A 27,102-nucleotide genomic window follows, 5' to 3' on the forward strand; every position below is an offset into this window, starting at 1 on the left:
TCACAAAGCTAGACATTTACTAACGTGTCTCGCACAATCGTCCAGTGATGAGACTTTCTGCATCCCGGCCTTAAATGTCCAACACATAATTGCAGCCTGATGAAGAGCAGGTGTGTGAGCCAAGGGTGGGAGCCCGTAATGAGCTCCGCCCCGGGGGGGAGGTGAGAGGAGAAAGTAAACAGAAACACATGTGGCCTTGTGGAGCCGGACAGGCAGACACGAGTACCATGACAGTAATACCCTACCCCAAAACCTAAATATAAGCGTACGTGATACTGAAAAGGTCAAATACTACAATACAGTTTAGGTGTTTATGTAACTTGGATATAATCACATTCTGCTACTGTAACATGACCTAACCTGACTTTGGTTTGCAGAGTTTTATACATTATGATATTTTAAAAAAATTCTCTGCTGTGTAAATTTGTGAGTAAATGTATAAAATGTGAAGTCTGAGCTGACTTAGAAGGAAATGTGTACCTGAACTATCTAAATCATCAGAATAAACCTGTACACTCTGCAGAAAATCAAAGAGGCGGGACAGCAGGCTGGTTGGCGCTCATCAAGCGTCAGACTCGTGTAATTACGCAGGAATGTTGACAGGTGAGATTCACCTGATGACAGACTGCCATTGTCCTTTGTGTATAGATCACCTGAGGGCCTGACGACAGTTTGGGACTTGACACTAATGACACTGATTTAAACTTTCTGTTCACCCTTCATTGTTTATTTGGACTAATTGGAGGACAATGCTCGATATTCCTGCTGATCTAACGTCTGAGTGAACAAACGCTCATCAGACTGAAGAACTGACTCGTTTTCATCTAGTTGAGGAAATAGTAAAACAGAAACATCATCATGTAATTACACCACATTAAAGAGAAGCAGTTTTTATTTTGCAGAAAGTCATCATGAAAATGCAACAATGACGTTAATGTTTAAAAACTGTATAGAAATGTGCAAAAGTTTTGAGCCTCATTTTTTTCTGCTTTTCTAGTAAAATGTGAACCATGTGCAGCGATTTATTGATGGGTCAAACAGAGTTTGTATGACTCTAACGAGCTTGTTTGGTGTGAGCACCTTCATTCTCAGCACAGTCTGAGCTTTCTCTACTTTCTTCTTCTTCTTGAAGGACATTCAGGTCTCTTCTTTGGATGTTTCTTCTTTTCGTTCTGGTCTCTGTCAGGATGATCCCACACTGCTTCAGTGATGTTGAGGTTCTGGCTCTGGGGAGGCCCATCCATGCCTGATAGTGCTCTACTGTGTTGTTTCAGTCCAGGTATGTTTTCACTGCACTGGCAGTGTGTTTGTGAAAGCCTCCAGTTTAGATCATCACTCTGTGGCGCCTGCTGTGACAGATTCAAACATCTCTAAATGTTTCCAACAAAAAAACAAAACCACTTTTTAAATATCTCAATGATCGTCAGCAACAGGATTTATTTATGTAGTTTTTGGTCGAGTTAATGCATTTCACTTCAATACAAACGCTGCTGCTCAGCTCACCCATTCTTACACCTGTACACATCAGTCAGTACTGTGAAACCTTTAAATAACTTTTATTTGACACAGCAGAGCAGACTTTTGTTTCCTGTTAAATTAATGATTAATCCTAGAAAAGTTAATAAAAACTTTGTGTTTAATCTGATGATTGTGATGTGAAGCAGGTCAGGGAACCTGCAGTGAGGTGTTGGGCGTGTTGTCAGACAGGTGTTTGAGAAAGGTGTGTTTTACTGCAAACTGGAAGGGAGAGAGAGGAAGGTTATTTAAGCCTGAGCAGGTCTGGAGGTATTTTACAGCGATGGCTTTCTACAAAGTGATGTGTTTGGCTGCTGGGCTGATGCTCCTGACCCAAGGTAAGAGCTGTCTGCACACACCTGCATCAGGTACGACTCAGAGGGCGAAAACACTCAGGAGCACATCGCTTCACTTTAAAGTGACACTGCAGGAAAATAACCTTTACCTTTAAAAAACGTTATTTTAATACGAATTTGGTGTGTTCAGTTAAAATCCACAATGTTCAGTAAACATAACTTTAATATATATTTTGAAGAAGAAGTTTTGATGACAGACGAGGAGAAACAAAGGTTCTCGTGGCCGATTATTATTATTATTATTATTATTATTATTATTATTATTATTAGTTATTCATTCATGAGATGTTAGGAAAAGATGTTTGAACTAAATAATTTTTTAGTATAATTTGATGTCTCTCCGGTAATAAACTGATGGTTGAAGGTGTGACGACGGTTTTCCTTCATCACGGCTCAGAGCAGGAAGTGGGTCGGAGACTGAACCCAGAACTTTAGTGTTTTTTCTTGTGCTGAGCTGAATGTTTGAGCACAAATGCACTGAATGCACGTCTGATGGTGAGCTCTCACACTTACTGCATTCTTATAACATCCTGTCAGGTACTGCAGTAATACAGGCGTAGTATTAGTACGACATGCAGTGTGTGTACTGTATTTCTCTGTGTGGTTTCTGTTTGTGAGATAAACGTGTACACACACACACACACACACACACACACACACACACACACACACACAAACTCTTACAGAAACTTGGTATGTAAATGATCTTCTGGAAAGGTGGTAAAACCAGTCTGATGTCAGAGCTAAAACAACAGATGAACGACCACATAAACAACCAGACCGGAAAAATGGAACAAAGCCAACAATCTGGAGTTCCTCTAGCGCCCCCTGGAGGCTTACTAAAACCATAGGCTGTATATAAAAGATGGCCACACAGACTGCACGGTTACTCATAGATTACTGGACTTCAGATTTTAAAGTCTTGGCATTAGCCAGGGGTGGATTTAGAAGGGTGGCAAGTGCCACCCTAAAATGATCCTGTGCCACCCCAAGTGCCGTTTTGCATATGACAGTGTTGTTTATTAAAATAAGATGGCATTAACAGTTTGAGCATAGTTAGAATAGAATAGAATAGAATAGAATAGAATAGAATAGAATAGAATGTCTTTATTGTCAGGAAATGTACAGTTCTCCAGTGCTATGTACATATGGACAGTATAACATAGGGGAAAAGATATATATATATATATATAAAATGTACAATATACAAGCCGTATTTTTAAGAAAGAAGAAAAAAAAGAAAGTAATATGTAATAAATAGTGTTATGTATATACAGTTGAGGTATTGCACATAGAATTGGTATTTCACAGTGGTGGTCCATAGAGGAAGTGGGAAGTGGGGGCCTGTGTTATCGGTGCATGTGTGAGTTCAGGGTGGTTATCGCTTTGGGGAAGAAACTGTTTTTGAGTCTGTGGGTTTTATGCTGATGCACCTGCAGCGCTTCCCTGAGGGAAGCAGGCTGAACATGTTGAAACCAGGGTGGGAGCTGTCCTTGGTGATGTTTGCTGCTCTGCTGAGGCAGCGGGAGGAATAAATGTCCGTCAGGGAGGGGAGAGGGCAGCCGATGATCTTTTGTGCTGTCTTGACCAGACTCTGAAACCTCACTCTATCCGCCTTGGTGCAGCTGCCGTACCATACCATGATGCAGTAGGTAGGTTAGCAGGCTCTCAATGGACGAGCGGTAGAAGGTCAGCAGCAGGTTGGAGTTCAGCTTGTACTTCCTGAGGACTCTCAGGAAGTGCAGCTGCTGTTGGGCCTTCTTGACGACCGCTGAGATGTTTTCTGTCCAGGAGATGTCAGCAGAGATGAGGACACCAAGGAACTGGAAGGTGTGGACCCTCTCCACACACTCCCCGTTGATGTAAAGGGGGGCCAAGTCAGTGCTGTGTCTCCTGAAGTCAACAATGAGCTCTTTGGTTTTCTTAGTGTTCAGTGCCAGGCTGTTCTCTGAACACCATGCTGTCAGCTTCAGGACTTCCTCTCTGTACTCTGCCTCGTCTCCCTTCGAGATGAGTCCGACTACCGTGGTGTCATCAGCAAACTTGATGATGAGAGTGTTGTTGTGGGTCGAACTGCAGTCGTGGGTGTAGAGAGAATACAGGAGGGGGCTCAGCACACAGCCCTGTGGGGAGGCGGTGCTTAATGTCCGAGTGGAGGAGAGATGAGGGCCGAGTCTCACAGTCTGGGGCCGGTTTGTGAGAAAGTCCTTTATCCAGGCACATGTGAGAGGAGGGAGGCCAAGAGTGACCAGTTTGGTGATGAGGATGTCCGGGATGATTGTATTAAAGGCTGAGCTGTAGTCCACAGTCAACAGTGAACATAAATGCTAAAACTGAATATATTGCATAGTGTTCCCCCCCTCCACCATTAACAAATGGTTCAGCCAATAGCACACTCAGAAAAACAAAGGTACCAACTGGAACCAAAAGTGGTTCTTTAGACTGATGCCATAGAATAACCTTTTTTGGTGCCACAAAGAACCTTTCAAACAATGGTTCTTTGAAGAACCATTTCTTTCAGTGGTTCATTGAAGAACCTTTAAAGGTGCCCCAAAGAACCATTTCTTGATGGTTCTTTGGGGCACCTTTAATGGTTTTTCAAAGAACCTTTTAAAAAATGGTTCTTTATAAAACCATTTTAAAGAACCTTTTTTGAAATGGTTCTTTAAAGAACCATTTTAAATCTTTCAAAATAAAATGTATCATAAATTGATTTTAAGTAGGGTAAAATAAATACAAGCACAGCATAGACATATATTAATGGTTTATTGCCATTTAGCAGTATACCAAAAGACAAAAAGGCACCACATCACTACTAATACATGTCACATATTAGTCACTTAAACAGTAATAACATTTTTACTAAAGTATAAAACACCCAGCGCGCCCCTGCGGGCGGTTTATCCTTCAAGCTCGGGTCCTCTACCAGAGGCCTGGGAGCTTGAGGGTCCTGCGCAGTATCTTAGCTGTTCCCAGGACTGCGCTCTTCTGGACAGAGATCTCCGATGTTGTTCCCGGGATCTGCTGGAGCCACTCGCCTAGCTTGGGAGTCACCGCACCTAGTGCTCCGATTACCACGGGGACCACCGTCACCTTCACCCTCCACATCCTCTCGAGCTCTTCTCTGAGCCCTTGGTATTTCTCCAGCTTCTCGTGTTCCTTCTTCCTGATATTGCTGTCATTTGGAACTGCTACATCGATCACTACAGCCGTCTTCTTCTGTTTGTCTACCACCACTATGTCCGGTTGGTTAGCCACCACCATTTTGTCCGTCTGCATCTGGAAGTCCCACAGGATCTTAGCTCGGTCATTCTCCACCACCCTTGGGGGCATCTCCCATTTTGACCTCGGGACTTCCAGGTTATACTCGGCACAGATGTTCCTGTACACTATGCCGGCCACTTGGTTATGGCGCTCCATGTATGCCTTGCCTGCTAGCATTTTGCACCCTGCTGTTATGTGCTGGATTGTCTCTGGGGCATCTTTACACAGCCTGCACCTGGGGTCTTGCCTGGTGTGATAGACCCCAGCCTCTATGGATCTTGTACTCAGAGCTTGTTCTTGTGCTGCCATGATTAGTGCCTCTGTGCTGTCTTTCAGTCCAGCTTTGTCCAGCCACTGGTAGGATTTCTGTATATCAGCCACCTCCTCTATCTGCCGGTGGTACATACCGTGCAGGGGCCTGTCCTTCCATGATGGTTCCTCGCCTTCCTCCTCTTTCTTGGGTTTCTGCTGCCTGAGGTATTCACTGAGCACGCTGTCAGTTGGGGCCATCTTCGTGATGTATTCGTGGATGTTTCTTGTCTCATCCTGGACTGTGGTGCTGACACTCACCAGTCCCCGGCCCCCTTCCTTCCGCTTAGCGTACAACCTCAGGGTGCTGGACTTGGGGTGAAACCCTCCATTCATGGTAAGGAGCTTTCTTGTCTTGATGTCAGTGGCTTCTATCTCCTCCTTTGGCCAGCCTATTACCCCAGCAGGGTACCTGATCACGGGCAGGGCGTAGGTGTTGATGGCCCGGATCTTGTTCTTACCGTTCAGCTGACTCCTCAGGACTTGCCTGACCCTCTGCAGGTACTTGGTGGTTGCAGCTTTCCTAGCGGCCTCTTCATCGTTCCCATTCGCCTGTGGGATCCCCAGGTACTTGTAACTGTCCTCTATGTCTGCAATGTTGCCTTCTGGTAGTTCAATCCCCTCAGTTCTGACTACCTTCCCTCTCTTTGTTACCATCCGACTACACTTCTCCAGCCCGAATGACATTCCAATGTCATTGCTGTATAGCCTGGTAGTGTGTATCAGTGAATCGATGTCTCGTTCACTCTTGGCATACAGCTTGATGTCATCCATGTACAGGAGGTGGCTGACAACCGCTCCGTTCCGTAGTCGGTATCCGTAGCCAGTCTTGTTGATGATCTCACTGAGGGGGTTCAGGCCTATGCAGAACAGCAGTGGGGACAGAGCATCTCCTTGGTAGATCCCGCACTTGATGGTGACTTGTGCTATGGGCTTGGAGTTGGCCTCTAGTGTTGTGTGCCACATTCCCATTGAGTTCCTGATGAAGGCTCTTAGGGTCCTGTTGATCTTGTACAATTCTAGGCATTCCAGTATCCAGCTGTGGGGCATTGAGTCATAGGCCTTCTTGTAATCAATCCAGGCTGTGCACAGGTTGGTCAGTCTGGTCTTGCAGTCTCGGCTGACTGTTCTGTCTACCAGTAGCTGGTGTTTTCTGGTCTTGCAGTCTCGGCTGACTGTTCTGTCTACCAGTAGCTGGTGTTTTGCGCCTCTGGTATTCTTGCCAATCCCTTTCTGTGCCCCGCTCATGTATTGACCCATGTGCCTGTTCATCTTAGCCGATATGATGCCTGACAGGAGCTTCCATGTAGTACTGAGGCAGGTTATTGGTCGGTAGTTGGATGGGACCGGTCCCTTCTTGGGGTCCTTGGGGATCAGGACCGTCCGACCTTCGGTTAGCCATTCCGGGTGTCTCTCGTTAACTAGCAGCTGGTTCATTTGTGCTGCCAGACGCTCGTGGAGTGCAGTCAGCTTCTTCAGCCAGTAGGCGTGAACCATGTCGGGCCCTGGTGCTGTCCAACTCTTCATACTGGAGACCCTTTCTTGGATGTCTGCCACTGTGATGGTTACTGGACCCTGTTCAGGGAGGTCGCTAACTTCAAAATACTGCACAATATTTATGCATACAAATAACCAAACATCAAGGAAAGCTGTGTAGCCACACAATGCACAATTGCATCAAACGTATGTCACTTTGTGAGCGGTCTTCAAATATTTGAATAAATTTGTAGTGTTGCTCTGTGGTGCAGCTATGACACCGTAGCAAAGTTTACACACTATGTCTACTTGATCCACGTCTGACTCCGCGAACCCGTAATGTTTCCACACCACTGAAGTCGTTTTATCTCTCTTTTCAACCAGCGGCATTCTTTCTTCAGCAGCCATTATCCTCTCCTCTCCAAATAACTTCTGCTTAGCTTCCCTCGGGTCCTCTTAATTGTTATGACGTGTGTTCGAATCGCAGAGAGGTGCGCTCGATTTGCCACACGGAGCAGCGCGAGAGTAGAGCACGAGGGAGGTGCTAATAATCGGCTCAGTCATTTTTAATGATCGTTGAAAGCCCAGATCGTAATCGAGATTAAAATTCGATTAATTGAGCAGCCCTAGTTGGACTCATGGTTCTTTGTTAGTCCAGTTTAGGATAATGTCTCTGACGTATGTGTCATATCAAATATATGTCATATCAAAACAACCCCACACCTGCAGGTGTTTCAGTTTTTCACAGGTGTTTCCTGTCAGCTGGTCAACCTCACTCAGGTGGACATCCATATCAGCCAACCAACGACAAGCTCCTCCCTTTGTGCTTCAAATCCCTCCCACTCTGAGACAAGGAGCTGAGAGAGAGAAAACAAGGGTCAATTATAAAGAAGAGAGAAAAGTGAAACCCTCCTCAGAAGGTCTGACTCGCATACCTGCAGTCGACCTGTGATGGACTCCAGTTTGCCGTTCATGTCATCCCAGTGTTACCAGCAGCCGAGTCTGCAGGGTGCCCTGGAAGAGCCGAGTTAATGTAGACTCCTCCTGGTCAGGCTGTCCAGCTGGATGAGCCGAGGGCTCCCTTCTCGCTGCCGCCTCTGAACACAAAAACAGAAATTGCATGTGAACCAGGAGGTGCAGATTTTTTTGCTATTCTTTCCTAAATCCAGACTTGATCACGTGGAGGTATTTGGAAAACTTTTTTGGCCAGCGGACGACTGTTGTCTCGCAGACAGTCTAATGAATTAGACTAACTATTCACTTTAGCTAAAGTTATTAAGTTAGCTAAAGAGTTGGGATGCTGTGTAAGACATAAATAAAGCTCAAATACAAAGGTTTGGACACTGTTTTGCATGTTTCCTTACTGTAGGGGTCTCTGCAAGCATACAGGGCTCTGACAGGGTACAAGATGACAACTTTGGAATCCTACTAGAAACAGTCGATCATATTTGTTTGTCAAAGCTGAATCCAGGGCAAACTAGGCTAAATTAGCGTTTTTAGCTAACAGCTACAATAAGCATAAAAGTCACTGTACGGCTATCAATTGTTAGCATGACGCTTGTTCTTATACATGTAATACATTTATTACCAACCTGAGAGTTTATCCGCTGGTCATTCGACATGACGAATGACTTCTGAAGTCTTAATTCAGCTCAAGACGCTGTAGATTCCCGTCAGTAACACTTTCGGTCCGCTAGTAAAACCTAGTTCTATTAATCTGCACTCGTTTACTCTTGAACCGGAACCGGATGTAAGTTCCAAAAAACTGAATTTTGGAACTGAAATTGAATTGTGAGAGTGAAACTGAAATTATTCGAGAGCTGATAAAATGCAGTTTCAAAGCAAATCAATTCATTTTCAATATATAAAATTCAATTTCAATTTAGTGATGATCATTTTCAAACCATAAATTCAATTTCAAATTAGACTAATTCAAATTCAGTTTTCAAAAGCATTTATTCAAGTTACAATTCAGATTCAATCTGAGCAATTCAAATTCAAATTTAACTTATTCAAATTCAGTTTCTGATGGCACAGATTTCTGCCCATAGACTGCCCCTATAGTTACCCAGTAGTCACACAAACATACTGCAACAGTAAGATTACATGCTTAGTCAGGGGGCTACAGGTGAGCACCACCCTCGTGCTAACTACAGTCAGCAAAACAATTAATAAAAAGAATACATGCTTTTTCCTTATCAAGCACATTTGAGGGCACACCCCCTAACATTCACATAGAAAGGTACAGACCCCAACTGTTCCTCTGTAGTTTCCTGCTTTCCTATTCTTTTACAACCTACTGCTTATCAGTGCTCGTCAGAGGGGAACTGAGACATGCAACCTGCTCTAATACTTTCTCACACTAGCTGTACTAAAACATGAAAATCCTCCAGCTGTAATGTTCAAGTTTGTAGAGGACTTTATAAATGAGGACCATGTGCAGCAGAGCCTGTTTGAGTCGGATGGTTCACTGGAGTGATGAGCTGCAGTCAGAGACTGTTCCCTTTGTGCTTGATGTTTTCCTCAAAGGGTTGAATCTACAGATCAGCTCACAGAGCAGATGTCTACAGGATGAAATCGTCTCTTTTCCCAAACACATACAAACAATAACATAACAGGTTACATGCATCAGACTGTGTCTCATTGAAGCATGCTCACCTGCATGTCTGCTGGTGTGTGACGGACCAACAACACAGGAGCCTCTGATGAGGAGACGTAGTGATTGGAACCTCTGAATTTCTTATCTCACATTTTCTCAAATAGGTTAAATTAACTGTAACTTCACACAGTAATTATAGACAGTGAACTAATCACAGACAGATGAATGAAGATTATTCATTTTAAAATAGTTTGTTTTCTGTGTTTCAGAGTCTGAGTCACAGCTGGATGGTAAGATAAAGTTTCTTTGTGTAATGATTTACTTTTATATGTAATAAATCTTTTGTTTCATATGTTTGTGAGTGAACTGTAGACTCCCAGGATCACTGTATCCTCACTCATCCATCCATCCATTTTCTTCCGCTTTATCCGGGGCCGGGTCGCGGGGGCAGCAGCCTAAGCAGAGAAGCCCAGACCTCCCTCTCCCCAGCCACCTCCTCTAACTTGTCTGGGGGAATACCAGGCCAGCCGAGAGATATAATCTCTCCAGCGTGTCTTGGGTCTGCCACCGCAGGGCCACCGCTTTAATCCGCTATCTCGTTCTTTCGGTCACCACCCACAGCTCATGACCACAGGCGAGGGTAGGGACGTAGATCGACCGGTAAATTGAGAGCTTTGCTTTTACGCTCAGCTCTCTCTTCACCACGATGGACCGGTGCAGCATCCGCATCACTGCAGCTGCAGCATCAATCCATCTATCGATCTCCGGCTCCCTTCTCCCATCACTCATGAACAAGACCCAGAGATACTTGAACTCTTCCACTTGGGGCAGGAACTCATCCCCGACCTGGAGTGAGCATTCTTCTCAGGCTGAGAACCATGGCCTCAGATTTGGAGGTGCTGATCCTCATTCGTGCTGCTTCACACTCGGCTGTGAAATGTTGGCGTGCGAGCTGGAGGCCATCACCCGATGAAGCCAACAGGACCACATCATCCGCAAGAAGTAGAGATAAGATTCTGAGGCCACCTAAGTGAAAGCCGTCCACCACTTGGCTGCACCTATAAATCCTGTCCATAAAAGTTGTGAAGAGAATCGGTGACAAAGGGCAGTCCTGGCGGAGCCCATCACCCACCAGGAACAAGTCCACAAAACAACTGGTTGGGCAAACTCCCATGCACCCTCAAGTATCCTTGAGAGGATAAAGAGCTGGTCCAGTGTTCCGCAACCAGGACGAAAACCTCATTGTTCCTCCTGTATCTGAGGTTTGACTAGCGGACAGACTCTCCTTTCCTTTCCATCACCCGGCATAGACTTTCCCAGGGAGGCTGAGGAGTGTGATCCCCCTGTAGCTGGAACACACCCTCCGGTCTCCCTTCTTAAAGATGAGGACCACCATACCTGTCTGCCAGTCCAGGGGTACTGCCCCTGATCTCCACGCAACATTGCAAAGACGTGTCAGCTAAGACAGCCCTATAACATCCAGTGCCTTCAGGAACTCGGGGCAGACCTCACCCACACCAGGGGCTCTGCCACCAAGGAGCTCAGTGACCTCGCCAAAGTCAGCAGCTCCACCAGCCCTATACACAGTACAGTTAATTCAATTCAATTCAATTTTATTTATATAGCGCCAAATCACAACAAAAGTCGCCTCAAGGCGCTTTATATTGTACAGTAGATCGCACAATAATAAATACAGAGAAAAACCCAACAATCATATGACCCCCTATGAGCAAGCACTTTGGCGACAGTGGGAAGGAAAAACTCCCTTTTAACAGGAAGAAACCTCCAGCAGAACCAGGCTCAGGGAGGGGCGGGGCCATCTGCTGTGATTGGTTGGGGTGAAAGAAGGAAAACAGGATAAAGACATGCTGTGGAAGAGAGACAGAGATTAATAACAGATATGATTCGATGCAGAGAGGTCTGTTAACACATAGTGAGTGAGAAAGGTGACTGGAAAGGAAAAACTCAATGCATCATGGGAATCCCCGGCAGCCTACGTCTATTGCAGCATAACTAAGGGAGGATTCAGGGTCACCTGGTCCAGCCCTAACTATATGCTTTAGCAAAAAGGAAAGTTTGAAGCCTAATCTTGAAAGTAGAGATAGTGTCTGTCTCCGAATCCAAACTGGAAGCTGGTTCCACAGAAGAGGGGCCTGAAAACTGAAGGCTCTGCCTCCCATTCTACTTTTAAATACTCTAGGAACAACAAGTAAGCCTGCAGTGTGAGAGCGAAGTGCTCTAATAGGGTGATATGGTACTACAAGGTCATTAAGATAAGATGGGGCCTGATTATTTAAGACCTTGTATGTGAGGAGCAGGATTTTGAATTCAATTCTGGATTTAACAGGAAGCCAATGAAGGGAAGCCAATACAGAAGAAATCTGCTCTCTCTTTCTAGTCCCTGTCAGCACTCTTGCTGCAGCATTTTGGATCAGCTGAAGGCTTTTCAGGGAGTTTTTAGGACATCCTGATAATAGTGAATTACAGTAGTCCAGCCTGGAAGTAATAAATGCATGAACTAGTTTTTCAGCATCACTCTGAGACAGGATATTTCTAACTTTAGAGATGTTGCACAAATGGAAGAAAGCAGTCTTACATATTTGTGTAATATGTGCATTGAAGGACATGTCCTGGTCAAAAATGACTGCAAGGTTCCTCACAGTGTTACTGGAGGCCAAGGTAATGCCATCCAGAGTAAGAATCTGCTTAGATACCATATTTCCAAGATTTTCAGGGCCGAGTACAATAACCTCAGTTTTATCTGAATTAAGAAGCAGAAAGTTAGCGGCCATCCAGGTCTTTATGTCTTTAAGACATTCCTGCAGTTTAACTAATTGGTGTGTGTTACCTGGCTTCATGGATAGATAGAGCTGCGTGTCATCTGCATAGCAGTGAAAATTTATGCTATGTCTTCTAATGATGCTGCCTAGGGGAAGCATGTATAATGTAAATAGAATTGGTCCTAGCACTGAACCCTGTGGAACACCATAATTGACCTTAGTGGGTGAAGAGGACTCTCCATTTACTTGAACAAATTGGAGTCTATTAGATAGATATGATACAAACCACTGCAGCACAGTACCTGTAATACCTACAGCATGTTCTAATCGCTCTAATAGGATATTATGATCAACAGTATCAAACGCAGCACTGACGTCTAGCAGTTAGAGCACCGCTTTCCCCTCCTGAGTCACCTGATGGTTTGCCAGAATCTCTTCGAGGCAGTCCAAAAGTCTTTTTCCATGGCCTCTCCGAACTCCTCCCACACCTGAGTTTTTGCTTCCACCACCACCTGAGCCGCATCCCGCTTGGCCTGTCACTACCTGTCAGCTCCCATAGGCTAGCCAAGTTCAATAGGACTCCTTCAGCCTGGCGGCTCCCTTCACCCTGAATCCCTTCTCCCGATTCAGGGCGATCGTGGCTCAAGAGTTGGGAGTTCTCCTTGTAATCGGAAGGTTGCCGGTTTGAGCCCCAGCTTGGACAGTCTCGGTCGTTGTGTCCTTGGGCAAGACACTTTACCCGTTGCCTACTGGTGTTGGTCAGAGGGCCCGGTGGCGCCAGTGTCCGGCAGCCTCGCCTCTGTCAGTGCGCCCCAGGGTGGCTGTGGCTACAATGTAGCTTGCCATCACCAGTGTGTGAATGACTGGATATGTAAAACGCTTTGGGGTCCTTAGGGACTATTAAAGTGCTATATAAATACAGGCCATTTACCATTTTACCATTCACCTCTGGTGTGTAATATTTGGTTCGAGGGTTACCACCATGACAGGCACCAACCACCTTGCAGCCCCAGCTCATTGCATTGCTTCGGCAATGGAGGTGCTGAACATGGTCCTTTCGGACTCAGTGTCCCCAGTCTCCCTCATAATGCTGTTGAAGTTCTCCCGGAGGTTATTGTTGAAGATCTCGTGGGCCAAGGCCTCTGCTAGGTGTTCAAAGCACACCCTCACTACACGTTTAGGTGCACTGGGTCTGTACAGCTACCTCCCCCACCACCTTATCCAACTCACCACCAGTTGGTGATCAGTTGACAGCTCAGCCCCTCTCTTTACCCGAGTGTCCAGAACATATGGTCGCAGGTCTGGTGATACGAGTACAAAATCGATCATCGACCTGTGGCCTACAGCGTCCTGGTGCCATGTGCATTTATGGACACTCTAATGTTCTAACATGGTGTTTTTTATGGCCAAACTGTGATTTGCACAGAAGTCCAATAAAAAAACACCACTCGGGTTCAGATCTGGGAGGCCGTTCCTCCCAATCACACCCCTCCAGGTCTCTCTGTCATTACCCACGTGAGCATTGAAGTCTCCCAGTAGGACAACAGAGTCTCCAGGCGAAGCACCTTCCAGCACCCAATCCATGGACTCCAAGAAGGCTGGGTACTCTGAGCTGCCGCTCGGCGCATAAGCGCAGATGACAGACAGGACCCATTCCCTGACCCGAAGGTGCAGGGAACAAACCCTCTCATTCACCAGAGAGAACCCCAACGTACAGGCAACGAGTCGAGGGGATATTAGAATACCCACCCCAGCCCGCAGCCTCTCAACAGGGGCAACTCCGAACTGAGAGAGAGTCCAGCCCCTTTCTAGGAGACTGGTTCCAGAGCCCAGGCCATGCGTTGAGGTGAGCCCGACTATATCTAGCCGGTACCTCTCAACCTCACGCACTAGCTCAGGCTCCTTCCCCACCAGAGAGGTGACATTCCATGTCCCAATTGCCAGGCTTGGTAGCCGGGGATCAGTCCGCCAGGGCCTCCGCCCTTGGCTGGCACCCGGCACACAATGCACCTGACCACTAAGGCATCTCCTGCGGGTGGTGGACCTGCAGGAGGATGGGCCTATGTCCCCTTTTCGGTCTGTGCCCAGCCGGGGCCCATGGACTAAGGCCCAGCCACCAAACGCTCGCCCTGGGGTACCCTCCCTGGGCCTGGCTCCACAGACAGGGTAAACTGTTTTCTTGATGTTTTCCTCATAAGGGTCTTCTGAATCGCTCGTTGTCTGGTCCCTTACCCAGGACCAATTTTCCATGGGAGACCCTATCGGGGGGCAAAAGCCCCCGGACAACATAGCCCCTGGGACCTCAGGACACACAAACCCCTCCACCACGATAAGGCAGTGATTCGCGGAGGCGGTGTCCTCACTCAGCAGTTTGTAATGCTGAGAGTATACAGCTCATACAGTAATGCTCACTCTGTGTTTTAATGTCTGTCTTCAGTTTGTGGTCAAGCGGCTCTGAACACCAGGATTGTAGGAGGACAGGTGGCCCCCGATGGCAGCTGGCCCTGGCAGGTCAGTCTGCAAACATCTGGGTCCCACTTCTGTGGAGGATCCCTCATTAACAGTCAGTGGGTGCTGACTGCTGCTCACTGCTTTAAAACGTGAGTAATGAGGCTGAAGCTGCACACTGAACATGATGTATTATCATAAAGAGATTATGAACGGTCTTAATCAGGGGGCTGAGGGTGTAACAGGATAAATATCTAACAGGGCAGGAAGTCAATAATATCATTTCTTTTTAGCCATCGTAATAACTGCATGCTGTTTTGTGTTCCTTGATGAGCTCAGCACCGACCAGAGTGGACTGAGTGTGAATCTGGGCCGTCAGACTCTACAGGGATCTAATCCCAATGCAGTGTCTCAGACAGTAACACAGATCATCATACATCCAAACTACAACTCTAAAACCAACGACAACGACATCTGCCTCCTGCGGCTCGAATCACCGGTGACTTTCACCAGCTACATTTCTCCCGTCTGCCTGGCAGCTTCAAACAGCACCTTCTACAGCGGTGTTAACAGCTGGGTCAGCGGCTGGGGCAACACTGGAGAAGGAGGTGGGTCATAAAGACACCTGATTGGTTTTAGAGAGATGATGACTATAATGTAGGAAACAAGACACTCCCCCCCCCCAAGTAGAATCAGACAGCTATTACAAAGACGTCCATCTACTTTCTATGTGTGAAGTTTAAGTTTATTTCTATAGCACATTTAAAAACAGCAGCTGATATTGCTGATACCTTAGATGAAGTGCTCTTCATCTAAAATAATCAGATAACATAAAACATAGGATAGGATGACAGAGTGAGGTCAATACACTACACAAGTTAATCATGACTTTGTTTGTAAGTTTGGTGGACCCATCCTTTTGTTTGAAGGTACATTTAATCAGTCACATGTCATTTATTACAAACGGATACATATATATTTTTTTACCCCTTCAGTGTCGCTTCCTTTTCCACAAAACCTGATGGAGGTGGAGGTTCCTGTTGTGGGAAACAGGCAGTGTAACTGTGACAATGGAGTGGGAACAATCACTGACAACATGATCTGTGCCGGGTTAAGTGCAGGAGGAAAGGACTCCTGTCAGGTGATTGTTGTTACCTGTTTGGCACATTTTCACCTTCTACAGTTTCTTCTCCTCAGCTAACAGTAAATGTTCCTGGTCTCAAAGGGGGATTCAGGAGGTCCAATGGTGAGCAAGCAGAGCGGTCGCTGGATTCAGGCGGGAGTCGTCAGTTTTGGGGAAGGTTGTGCCAGGCCCAATTTTCCAGGAGTCTACGCCAGAGTATCCCAGTACCAGACCTGGATCAACAGCCAGATCTCCTCCAACCAGCCGGGCTTCATGACGTTCACGTCCACTGGGACCAACAGTGACCTCAGTGTTACCTGCAAAGGACTGCCACCAGTGCCAACCACCACCCCTACTACCACCACCACCACCACCACCCCTACAACCACCACCAGCAAACGTAAGTCAAGCACCAACCCAAAAAACACCTAAAAAGTTAGAAATGGACTAATTGCCATTTTCGTTGATTCTGTTTTCCTTTTTTTCTAAGTGTGATCTACTCTTACTGAGTTTTGCCCATTTCTATTTTCAAGTTCAATTTCTTTGTAATTACAGCTGTAGTGAAAAATAAGGTGTGAAGTGAGGCTTGTCAAGCTTGTCAGGATGCTCTGAATAGTGCTTCAGTAAAAGGTGGTGAGGATGAGGAAGAGTTCCACACTCACTTCAACCTCCTAAGGTTGAAAGCTTTATGTTTTGCCTTCTCTGCCAGGTGTGTGAGGTTCCAGGAGTCCAGGAGAGCTCCTCAGTGATGTAGAGTTTTGTGGGAATCTTGTGCTGCTGACCGTCTCTACTGATGTTTGGTTTCAGCCTTTTTCAAATCCACAGCCAACTCTTTCCTCCTGTTGATGTTAAGGGACAGGCTGTTGTCTCTACACCAGCTCACTAAAAGTTGCACTTCTGCTCTGCAAGATGTCTCAGCTCTGTTGTTAATGAACCCCAACAATGTTGTATCATCATAAACCTGATGAGCTGCTTTAAGCTGACATTTGCAGTTTAGTCATGTCTCAGAGTAAAGAGCAGTTTGAATGCAGTTTGATAGTGCAGAATACTGTCCATCTTAGGTTTCTTCATAGCTCAGGACAGGCCAGCCTGAGGGCCACTTTCTCCCACAAACAGAAGGCAGCTCCTCAGGTCTCTGTCGTCTCCGGACCTCGGAGATCATTCACAGCTTCTGTATTGGCCAAGTCGTAATGGTTTTGATGATTGTGACATCACCCGTGCGCTTCTCTTTTTAATTCCTTTCTGTTTAAACTTTTCTGATCTGTGATGTTATGATTCTTTAAGATGAACCACCTGAACTGAACTGATGGTTAAAAGGTTTAACATTTCTTTGCGTCTGCCTCTGGTTTTTCTCCTCAGCGGTGTTCTGTGGACAAGCTCCGAAGAATTCTGGCATTTTGGGAGGAACCTCGATGGCGACAGCCGGCTCGTGGCCGTGGATGGCGAGTCTGCAGAAGAATGGAAGTCATGTGTGCGGTGGGACTCTGGTGGCCTTGGACTCAGTGCTGAGCAACGCCGACTGTTTCTCAAGGTGAGTTGGAGCAAGGTTGAAGTTTGGCCAGACGATGACATAGTTAAACGATTAGTGACGTCTGTTCAGGTCATGTATTGAATCCAGAAGTGAAAAGAAAAAGTAATCGTGTTACTTTACTGATTACTTATTTTCAAAAGTAATTAATTACTTAGTAACTTAGTTACTTTTTAAAAAGATGATTTACAACCTGAATAGGTGATAAAGCGACAGATTTTTCAGCCCAATTCTACTTTTCTGCATAATCCATCATACAAAATGTAATCAAATGGAAAAGTCTCTTTTTAAAACTTGTTTTATTAGTTTTTTAACTTTTAACTTTATGCATCAAGCAAACTGTAAATTATATGCAACATTCTCTGACTGGAAGAAATTTGTTTAACATTTAAACACACATAAAATGAAATATTTTTTTGTGTTTACACTCAATCTTTCAAATAGATGCAAGTGAAACAGAGCAGAAAATATATAAAATCAAAGACTAGCGGTCCTGTTGCTCTATTTTCACCTGTAAAGCAGGAGTGGGGTAGGCGGAGGTTTACCCTGGTGCAGGTATGCTGCAGCGGTCAGTGGAAGAATCCGTGTAATTTCCCATTACGTCGTAGCACACTCAGTGCTTGCTTGGAAGTTAAGGGATTTTTTGCTGTAAAAAGAAGCTTTCTTCCCATGCAGAGTGAACTGCGGACACTAATGTTTTTGTCACTTTTTATGGAATCAAACTCAAAGTAAGGTCAGTACTTCCACGCTTTAAATGCTGCACGCTCATACTCTCTCCCGTACTGATATATTATCCATTGTTGATCTGCACACACGTGCTGTGCACAGCGGTGTGTACGCTGTGTGTTAACAAGAAAAACACATAAGAAAGTGGTGCGCAAATGCAGGGTAGTGACAGAATTGATGCGCATTATTGATATTTGAAGCATGTGTACCTGCACATGCATGCATATTAACACACGGGTACTGTGGAATATATTTTTACTCACCTAAAGTGCTCGTGCTCTCGTCCACTCCCCGCAAAAAATAGCAGCTGTGTGGCGTCTGTGGCATCAGTGCTCTCATCGCATGCGATGGAGTAAAAATCAAAAGCACAGCTTTATCAGACAGTTGCAGTTTAATGTTGGCTGACGAGTCTTCAATGTGTCGCACAACTGTATTTCTGGACATGCTGACGTTATTGAAGTCCTGCACTTTTTTCGGGCACATTATTTCGGTGACTTTAACGAGGCCGTGTTTTATTAGGTCTCGATCTGAAACAGGCTTGCCATGTCTTGTGATGAGTTGGGTGACCTCATAGCTGCTATTGGAGCCTTTTCCTGGACAATTTGAGCACGAAAATAAATACTGTTGCTGACCCCGCAGGAGAGCTAGCATTTGCTTTAATTCCTGCTCTCGCTCAGCACCAGTGTAGGATGCATTGGCCTGATGTTTGGTTTCATAATGACGTTGTACATTATACTCTTTCATAACTGCCACAGTTTCAGTGCAGATCAAACAGACACATGTTCCCTTGAATTCTTTGAAGAAATATTCACTCTCCCACCGTGTCTGAAATTTTCTGCACTCACTTTCTACCTTTCGCTTCTTTGGTTCTGCCATGTTTGGTAACTTGTGGGTAAATTTCTTCTGTGATTGTCCTTTTTGGTGGAGCAACTGCCTTGATCAACAGTAGCTCCCCCTGGTGTTAAAACTAAGAAGTGCAATACACTCAAGCAAAAGTTGAAGTGCGGGCACTTTTATATTCTATTCATAAAATTACTTGCGGGCCAATTAAAATGGACGGGCTGCAGTTGGCCCGCGGGCCAGAGTTTGGACACCCCTGCTCTAAATAGATTCAGGGCAGAAGTATAAATTAAGTGCTATTTTAGTGAGAGTTGTGCTTCTGCAAGCCAATTTGAAACCCACCTCCAGTCCCACTCATTTTCATAGTATTGTTGGCTTGGGTCCCATGAAGTTGAGTGTAAAGGTGTAGATCTTGTTTGAAGCTGATGAAGATTATGTTTGTGTGCTTTGTTCCTCCCACAGCTCTCCTGTAGCGTCCGAGTGGACTGTCGTGTTGGGGCGTCTGAAGCTAAATGGATCCAACCCCTTTGAGGTGACGCTGAATGTGACTAATATCACTCTGAGCAACACGACCGGGACCAACATAGCCATCCTCCGTCTATCTGCCCAGCCCACCCTGACCGACTACATCCAGCCCATCTGCTTGGACAACGGGAGAACCTTTGCCGAGGGCTTGGCGTGCTGGGCGGCCGGTTGGAGTCCTGGAAGAGGAGGAGGTGAGTCAGCAACATGAAGGCTGACAGAGTTCTGCCCAGACTCTGCACCAGTCCATCTCTCAGATTACACATGTGGACCACTGCACTTACAGTTTCTTTAGTCAAATTCTCTCATCTTTCATAATGTTAGCTGAGGAAGTTATGCAGCAGTTTAACACCTCGGTGGTAAACTGTGGGAACTCATCATCGAGTGAGAGCATCTGTACAGACGTGTTTGCACTGCAGCAGGTAAATGACTGGATTCTTCTTCTTATAACACACTGTCTGCTGACATGTTTATTCTGGACCTTGGATTAAGCTGCTTATCAGAAGCTTTAAGTTTCCTGATTGCTCAAAATGTTCAGAAACTGAATAAAACTCTTTCAAATGGTTTAACCTCCTAGGACCTGGTGTCCATATATGTGACATCACATTTTGGGTTGTATAGAGCAAAACACTAAATTTTGATCTACATGGGCTTGATGTCCACTTACGAGAAAATTACAGGGAGTGCAGAATTATTAGGCAAATGAGTATTTTGTCCACATCATCCTCTTCATGCATGTTGTCTTACTCCAAGCTGTATAGGCTCGAAAGCCCACTACCAATTAAGCATATTAGGTGATGTGCATCTCTGTAATGAGAAGGGGTGTGGTCTAATGACATCAACACCCTATATCAGGTGTGCATAATTATTAGGCAACTTCCTTTCCTTTGGCAAAATGGGTCAAAAGAAGGACTTGACAGGCTCAGAAAAGTCAAAAGTAGTGAGATATCTTGCAGAGGGATGCAGTAGTCTTAAAATTGCAAAGCTTCTGAAGCGTGATCATCGAACAATCAAGCGTTTCATTCAAAATAGTCAACAGGGTCGCAAGAGGCGTGTGGAAAAACCAAGGCGCAAAATAACTGCCCATGAACTGAGAAAAGTCAAGCGTGCAGCTGCCAAGATGCCACTTGCCACCAGTTTGGCCATATTTCAGAGCTGCAACATCACTGGAGTGCCCAAAAGCACAAGGTGTGCAATACTCAGAGACATGGCCAAGGTAAGAAAGGCTGAAAGACGACCACCACTGAACAAGACACACAAGCTGAAACGTCAAGACTGGGCCAAGAAATATCTCAAGACTGATTTTTCTAAGGTTTTATGGACTGATGAAATGAGAGTGAGTCTTGATGGGCCAGATGGATGGGCCCGTGGCTGGATTGGTAAAGGACAGAGAGCTCCAGTCCCACTCAGACGCCAGCAAGGTGGAGGTGGAGTACTGGTTTGGGCTGGTATCATCAAAGATGAGCTTGTGGGGCCTTTTCGGGTTGAGGATGGAGTCAAGCTCAACTCCCAGTCCTACTGCCAGTTTCTGGAAGACACCTTCTTCAAGCAGTGGTACAGGAAGAAGTCTGCATCCTTCAAGAAAAACATGATTTTCATGCAGGACAATGCTCCATCACACGCGTCCAAGTACTCCACAGCGTGGCTGGCAAGAAAGGGTATAAAAGAAGAAAAACTAATGACATGGCCTCCTTGTTCACCTGATCTGAACCCCATTGAGAACCTGTGGTCCATCATCAAATGTGAGATTTACAAGGAGGGAAAACAGTACACCTCTCTGAACAGTGTCTGGGAGGCTGTGGTTGCTGCTGCACGCAATGTTGATGGTGAACAGATCAAAACACTGACAGAATCCATGGATGGCAGGCTTTTGAGTGTCCTTGCAAAGAAAGGTGGCTATATTGGTCGCTGATTTGTTTTTGTTTTGTTTTTGAATGTCGGAGATGTTATATTGGTTTCACTGGTAAAAATAAATAATTGAAATGGGTATATATTTGTTTTTTGTTAAGTTGCCTAATAATTATGCACAGTAATAGTCACCTGCACACACAGATATCCCCCTAAAATAGCTAAAAGTAAAAACAAACTAAAAACTACTTCCAAAAACATTCAGCTTTGATATTAATGTGTTTTTTGGGTTCATTGAGAACATGGTTGTTGTTCAATAATAAAATTATTCCTCAAAAATACAACTTGCCTAATAATTCTGCACTCCCTGTATACTGCCACTGTTCTATCGTTAAATGCCCTCATATGTGGATCTCATTTTTCTCAGAAACAAAAATCAGGTAAAAAAAATAATGTAATTCTTTGTGTTTAAACTCATCAGGTCCCAATCAGCCCAAATAGGAAAGAGAAATAAAAACTGCATGCTATGAAAGAGTTTGTGTCTTAGAAGGTGTTACGACCCGGCTCGAGGCCGCAACATAAAAAAGGAGATGAATACCAGAGTGTTAGTGAGAAGAGATTTTTTCTTATTTGGACATTTTAGTGGAGTCTGAATATCAGTTTGTTTGACTTTTAAGTGGGTGAGCGAAGGTGTTCACTGTGATTGAGTAACATCCCTTTAGTAAGTGTGTTTCAGCTGGGTGGCTGTGCTGCCCTTCCATCGGAGCACTTGTTTGTTGTTTTGCTTTGTTTTAGTTTATTGTGTTTGGTGGTTATCCTGGGTGGGGGTACGCTTCAGGGTTTGGTGGGAGACTGTACCCCTGGTCTGCTGCCTACCCTTGAGTTTGCATTTAAAGGTGCCTTGAGCCCGGTACACCACTGAAGACTAGACAGGTAAAGTTTTATTGGTTTTTTTTAGCGTTTTAGGATGGGAGTTGCTCAAAGTGAACCAGTGGCACTAAACTTGGCAGGAGGTTTGAGACCAGTCATTAATTATGATCTGTAGCTGAGGCAGGTAGGCTGTTTTTAAGTTGGCATAATGTGTAGTGTGTGTGCGCATCGAATATGTCAGTGTTGATGGATGCTAATGAGATCCTCATGAGGTGAGTGTTTTGTGCTGTGACCTTTAGTGTTGTGGGAAATATGACTACTTTTGTTAGATCACTTGTGAGTGTTGTTGGCCAAGTGATGGCAATAACACTGAGGGGTGCTGAGTCCCCCTTGATGTGATCATTGTGTGGCCATAGCTCTCCATTTGTGGTTGGTCACTAGAGTGTTTGCTTTACTGAACTTTTTGGATTAAAGTAACTTGTTGTGGTATAGGGCCACTTGTATGTGGCTGTTTGTGTGGTGGAGACAACAGATCACGTGATTATTTGTTCCTACTTTTGGTTTTGTGTTGTAGGTCAGGTAATCGTTTTGGGTTGGTGACTGTTGTGCTCCTTTGTGTTGGTCACATGTTACTTTTTGTGTGTGTTCAGTGTGGCAACTTCAAAACCCTCATGCAGGAGCACTTATGTTACGACCCGGCTCGAGGCAGCAACATAAAAAAAAGGAGACGAATAGCAGAATGTAGGTAGGAAGAGGTTTTATCTTAAAATGGCATAGGAGGTTGGCTAAAATGGCTGGTGCCACCAAGGCAAAAGCAAGTGAGCTCCCTGGAAGCTTGCCTCAGGTATGCTTTTATCCACACCTGACTAGGTGTGGCCAATTAGCACCAGCTGAACACACTGAGCAGATTAGAGGCTGCAGAGGGACGTAACACCTCCTCCCTTAAAAGGGTTCCTCTAGGACCCCTAAATTTATTAAAAGCCCCTCTGAAGCCTTCAGGTCCTTGACCTACAAACCTGAAATAAAAGTAAAAGCTAACAGAAGCACAGTGTTCACATTGTAGTTGGCATCTTTAAGCATGGATGCCCCTGCATCCAATTAGCACCAGCTGAACACCCTGAGCAGATTAGAGGCTGCAGAGGGACGTAACAGAAGGCTAAAATCTTTTGGGGGAAAATTTTTAAGTGTTTTATCATAAAATCTGTACATGCAGATTTGATGTCCCGATAAGCTAAAGTTTAGTAAACCCTTAAAAAAAGATGATTAGCTGAGTGGTCTGATTCCAAGAACTGAAGAGCACAAAACGAATCCTGAAACACTTCGACTCAAACAGTTTTTTATTATAACTCTCTAAAATGTGGTCGTTTAGTTTTAGGTAAATATAGTAATCATAGTCCAAAGTTTTCTGGTAACAAAGGTGCATCAAACTCTTCCTTTGAGTCACATGAAAATAATAACTGATGCTTCCCGTCTGTTCAGGGTGATTCTGGCGGCCCGCTGATGTGTAAGCAGGGCGGCTCTTGGTTCCAGGCGGTCGTTTTAACAGCTCCTGACAGGAGGAGACGAAGCTCAGTCATGACCTTCACCAGACTGAGCACTTTTGATGCCTTTCTGATGAAGACGCTGGGGACATTCTTGTCTCCAGCCTCCAACACCACCACCAACACAACCACCAACACCACCACAACTACCTCAAGCCCCGTATCACAAAGCAGCGGGGGTCGTCCTGCTCACTCCTTCATCTTTGTCCTCTTCCATCTCCTCAGCCTCACCTTTTGTCTCCAACTCTTCCTGTAGAGAGTCTGACTTGATTGACATGATGTGATGGACATAAATGAATGTGAACAAGCTTCGACTTTACAGACTTTACACGCTTAAAGCTCTGCCTGCTAATCTTTGACTTGATTCTGCCTTAATCGGTTATCTACAAAGAGCTCAGTGGTGACGTTTGGGCGGGTTTACTGTCAACCAATGAAGACTTTATTGTACCTCTGCCAAGAAAATGAAACTAGTTGTGCAATGTGTCCTATGACTTCAGTGTTTTTACTATGAATTCTGACTCATATGCTGTGTATTCTTAGTTGTTTATGATTATGCTTAGATTGGACAGTTTCTGCCAGAAGACTTGTACGTGTTACTGTTATACTGTTATAATCTTTTGCCAAGCATTTACCTCAAGAAGCAAAATAAAATGTGAAAGTTTTTCTTCTTCTTATCTCAATAGTTTTTTATTTTTTATTATTTTCCCAGTTTTGGAGATATCAGCTGTAGAGATGTCTGCCTTCTATTTACTGTGACTGATGTGATGTGGTCATGAAAATGAGCCCATTTATTCGCAGACCGACTTTGTCTAATGGCAACACTTATGGCAGGTTTTAGTGACAGTGTTGGTCTTCTTAACAATCTCATTTTGCAACAAAAAAATAACTGAAATGAGATAAAGGTGTGATAAATTACTTTATATGCTATTGCATTACTCATTATATTACAAAATGTTAAAAACTGAATAACATTGCATTGTGAAATGCGCAACTACTCAAAATAAAGGTGACAGCTAAGCAGGTAGGGTGGAGCGTCTGTATTTCCTTATTAGCTTTCTATTTGTTTTCTTGTCAGCTGCCTGCGTGGAGCGACTGCAGCTGAGGAACAAGAGTATGTCGGGGATGTACCAACTGCAAGGTTACAATTTTGCCCACGACACTGAACCCAGAGCTGCCACAACACATCTGTGTGTGAATGTTAGACATTGCACTGTGTGAAGGAGGTATGTAGTAAAAAGTGGTATATAAGTACCAGCTGTGTCAAACTGAGCGTGTGCAGAGACTTAAATAACCTGCCAGCTGCCATGCTACGATCTTTTAGCCTCATTTAAAAAAAAAATCATCTATCATCTTATTTAACCAGTGCATGTTTTCCTTACTTTCAGTGCTGCCAACATGAATTTGCAGTTTTGCATACACCCATTCAACTCTTGAACTCTTGTGCTTTTACTCTGTTACTGGCAGATCCAGTTTGTCACTGCATGTGAAATCACTGTTCCACAACAAACTCATCTTACAACAACATCTGTAAAAATTCCCTGTACACTACATTACCATGATGGTGTTTTATGAAATGAATCCAGTCTCAGAGGATATTTTCTTGTCATGTTTAAATTAGATTTTTTTTTTCAGTGCAGCTTTGAAAATCAAATCAAAGCTAATCAAACCCAAACTGAGCTGTATTAATGACAAATATAAGCAGATGTTCAGACTTTAATCATGAAAACAAAGAAGCCAAAAAACTAGCAGCACCACCTGGAGCAGCTCACCTCTGTAAACGTTATCAATTACATTGATCACATGATCAGTTTCCAGCCAGAACAAACCAAAGAACCTGCTGAGAAAAGCTTTATCAGCAAAATCTACTCCATGAGGACAAAGGATGAGTCCAAGTGAATGCTCCCTCACCTTTCCCCTCCATCATCATCAGTTTATTCAGTCCTGTTGATGCTGTAATTACACATTTTAACCACTTATGTAGTGCATACTTCAAGAAACGTTTGTTAGGATAATAATGGTCAAAGTACAGTCAGGTAGTTTTGTTGTTTATGCTTTGGATAAATAGTGAAAATCATTAGTAAAATTATTGTTACTTACAGTTTTACCTCTTTCTATTTATTATTCTAGAACTTTTTAGCAAATCGTTTGATGGCACGCTTGGATGAGTCATCGGTTTAACCACATACTAATCGCTTAATACATGGTTGACTTCACTTTGTAGTAGCAGTTTAAAAGCCTTATGTTTGTTAAGATAAAGTGCAAACAAAAGCAATGAGGATTATTTATTTTTGACGTCAAAAAGAGTTCATGGTCCACATTCAATATAAAACTGCGTGTATAAAGCCAGATGCTACCAGGAAAAGGTTATCATCATAGAGCTAATAAAAGTCAAAGTGAAGTTAGGTAGTGCTCTTGTTTCCCATGGCTTGATTTAATTTTTATTCCAGACATTTTTAGCTTGTGAAGCAGTGATGGGATTTCCGTCTCTTTTTAGAGAACCGGCTCTTTCGGCTCCCAACCGGCTCTTCAGCTCGTTTTGTTGCTTTAATTAATGTATTATTAACAACAACAAATTATGCACAAAAGGAACTACTAGTGTAAAAAACACCCAGTGGTTTTATTTATATATGTTTATATATAAATATATTTAGTGGCCCCTAGAGACAAAGCATGTACAAACTCCAAAACACATTTCTAGCGTTAACTGAACTTCCAAAGCAGAGCTACCTAGATCACTTAAATTACACAACTGAAAGCATGCATGTATTGTTTGTGTATTTATAACCAAGCTCTCATATATATTGAAATAATTCAAATAAATGTTAATTTACCTGTTACTACCACGCACCAAATCTGGTTGTTGGTACTTCCTGGCTTGTGTAGCCACTAGGTAACAAAAGCTCAACACTGCGCGTTTTAGAGTTTGTACGTGCTTTGTACCGTAAATATACTTTTATTTATTCACTCCACATAAAATGTAATAAATAAATCATACAATACAAAAACCAACTATTTACATTTCAACTTTTAACTATTTAAATGTTCAGCTTTTTCCTTTTAAACAAATTTAAAGTGAAACAACACAAAACACTGCAAACCACAACACAATTAAATATAAATTAAAATATGAAAACAAAAAGAAGATGCATATCCTCTGTCATATGGGCCTGCACGAATAAACTTTCTGAATCCTTTATCATCTGCAACTGAAAATAGTTGTGGATGATTACTATACCTTTCTAATGTGATGCTGTTGTCCCTCGCTCTCTTTCTCTCTCTCTCCCTCCCGCTCTGTTCCTGTGCTACTGCGAGTGTAACTACCGCCCCTCCCCCCTCTGCCCAGCGCAAAGCACAGTG

The 27,102-nt window shown here is 44.2% G+C and overlaps 1 protein-coding gene across 1 annotated transcript; it reads left to right on the plus strand.

Moving 5' to 3' along the window:
* The first annotated feature begins 1,733 nt into the window (after positions 1–1,733).
* LOC109201867 (transmembrane protease serine 9) lies at positions 1,734–24,770 on the plus strand. The gene is made up of 10 exons (XM_019357587.2): positions 1,734–1,853; positions 9,789–9,809; positions 14,737–14,899; positions 15,087–15,355; positions 15,743–15,888; positions 15,973–16,270; positions 17,230–17,401; positions 19,427–19,680; positions 19,811–19,908; positions 23,684–24,770. Exons 1-10 carry the CDS (start codon positions 1,799–1,801, stop codon positions 23,999–24,001), a joined length of 1,794 nt encoding a protein of 597 aa, XP_019213132.1. The 5' UTR covers positions 1,734–1,798; the 3' UTR covers positions 24,002–24,770.
* Positions 24,771–27,102: the final 2,332 nt, after the last annotated feature.

Source organism: Oreochromis niloticus, linkage group LG4, assembly GCF_001858045.2.
Source record: "Oreochromis niloticus isolate F11D_XX linkage group LG4, O_niloticus_UMD_NMBU, whole genome shotgun sequence".
Classification (NCBI taxonomy): domain Eukaryota; kingdom Metazoa; phylum Chordata; class Actinopteri; order Cichliformes; family Cichlidae; genus Oreochromis; species Oreochromis niloticus.

Excerpts from the sequence above, each read along its gene's own strand:
- LOC109201867 (XM_019357587.2), top strand. The coding sequence starts at position 1,799 with ATGGCTTTCTACAAAGTGATGTGTTTGGCTGCTGGGCTGATGCTCCTG. Across the intron at positions 9,810-14,736 it reads GTCTGAGTCACAGCTGGATG|TTTGTGGTCAAGCGGCTCTG; the intron begins GTAAGATAAAGT and ends GTCTGTCTTCAG. Across the intron at positions 19,681-19,810 it reads GAGTCCTGGAAGAGGAGGAG|CTGAGGAAGTTATGCAGCAG; the intron begins GTGAGTCAGCAA and ends TCATAATGTTAG.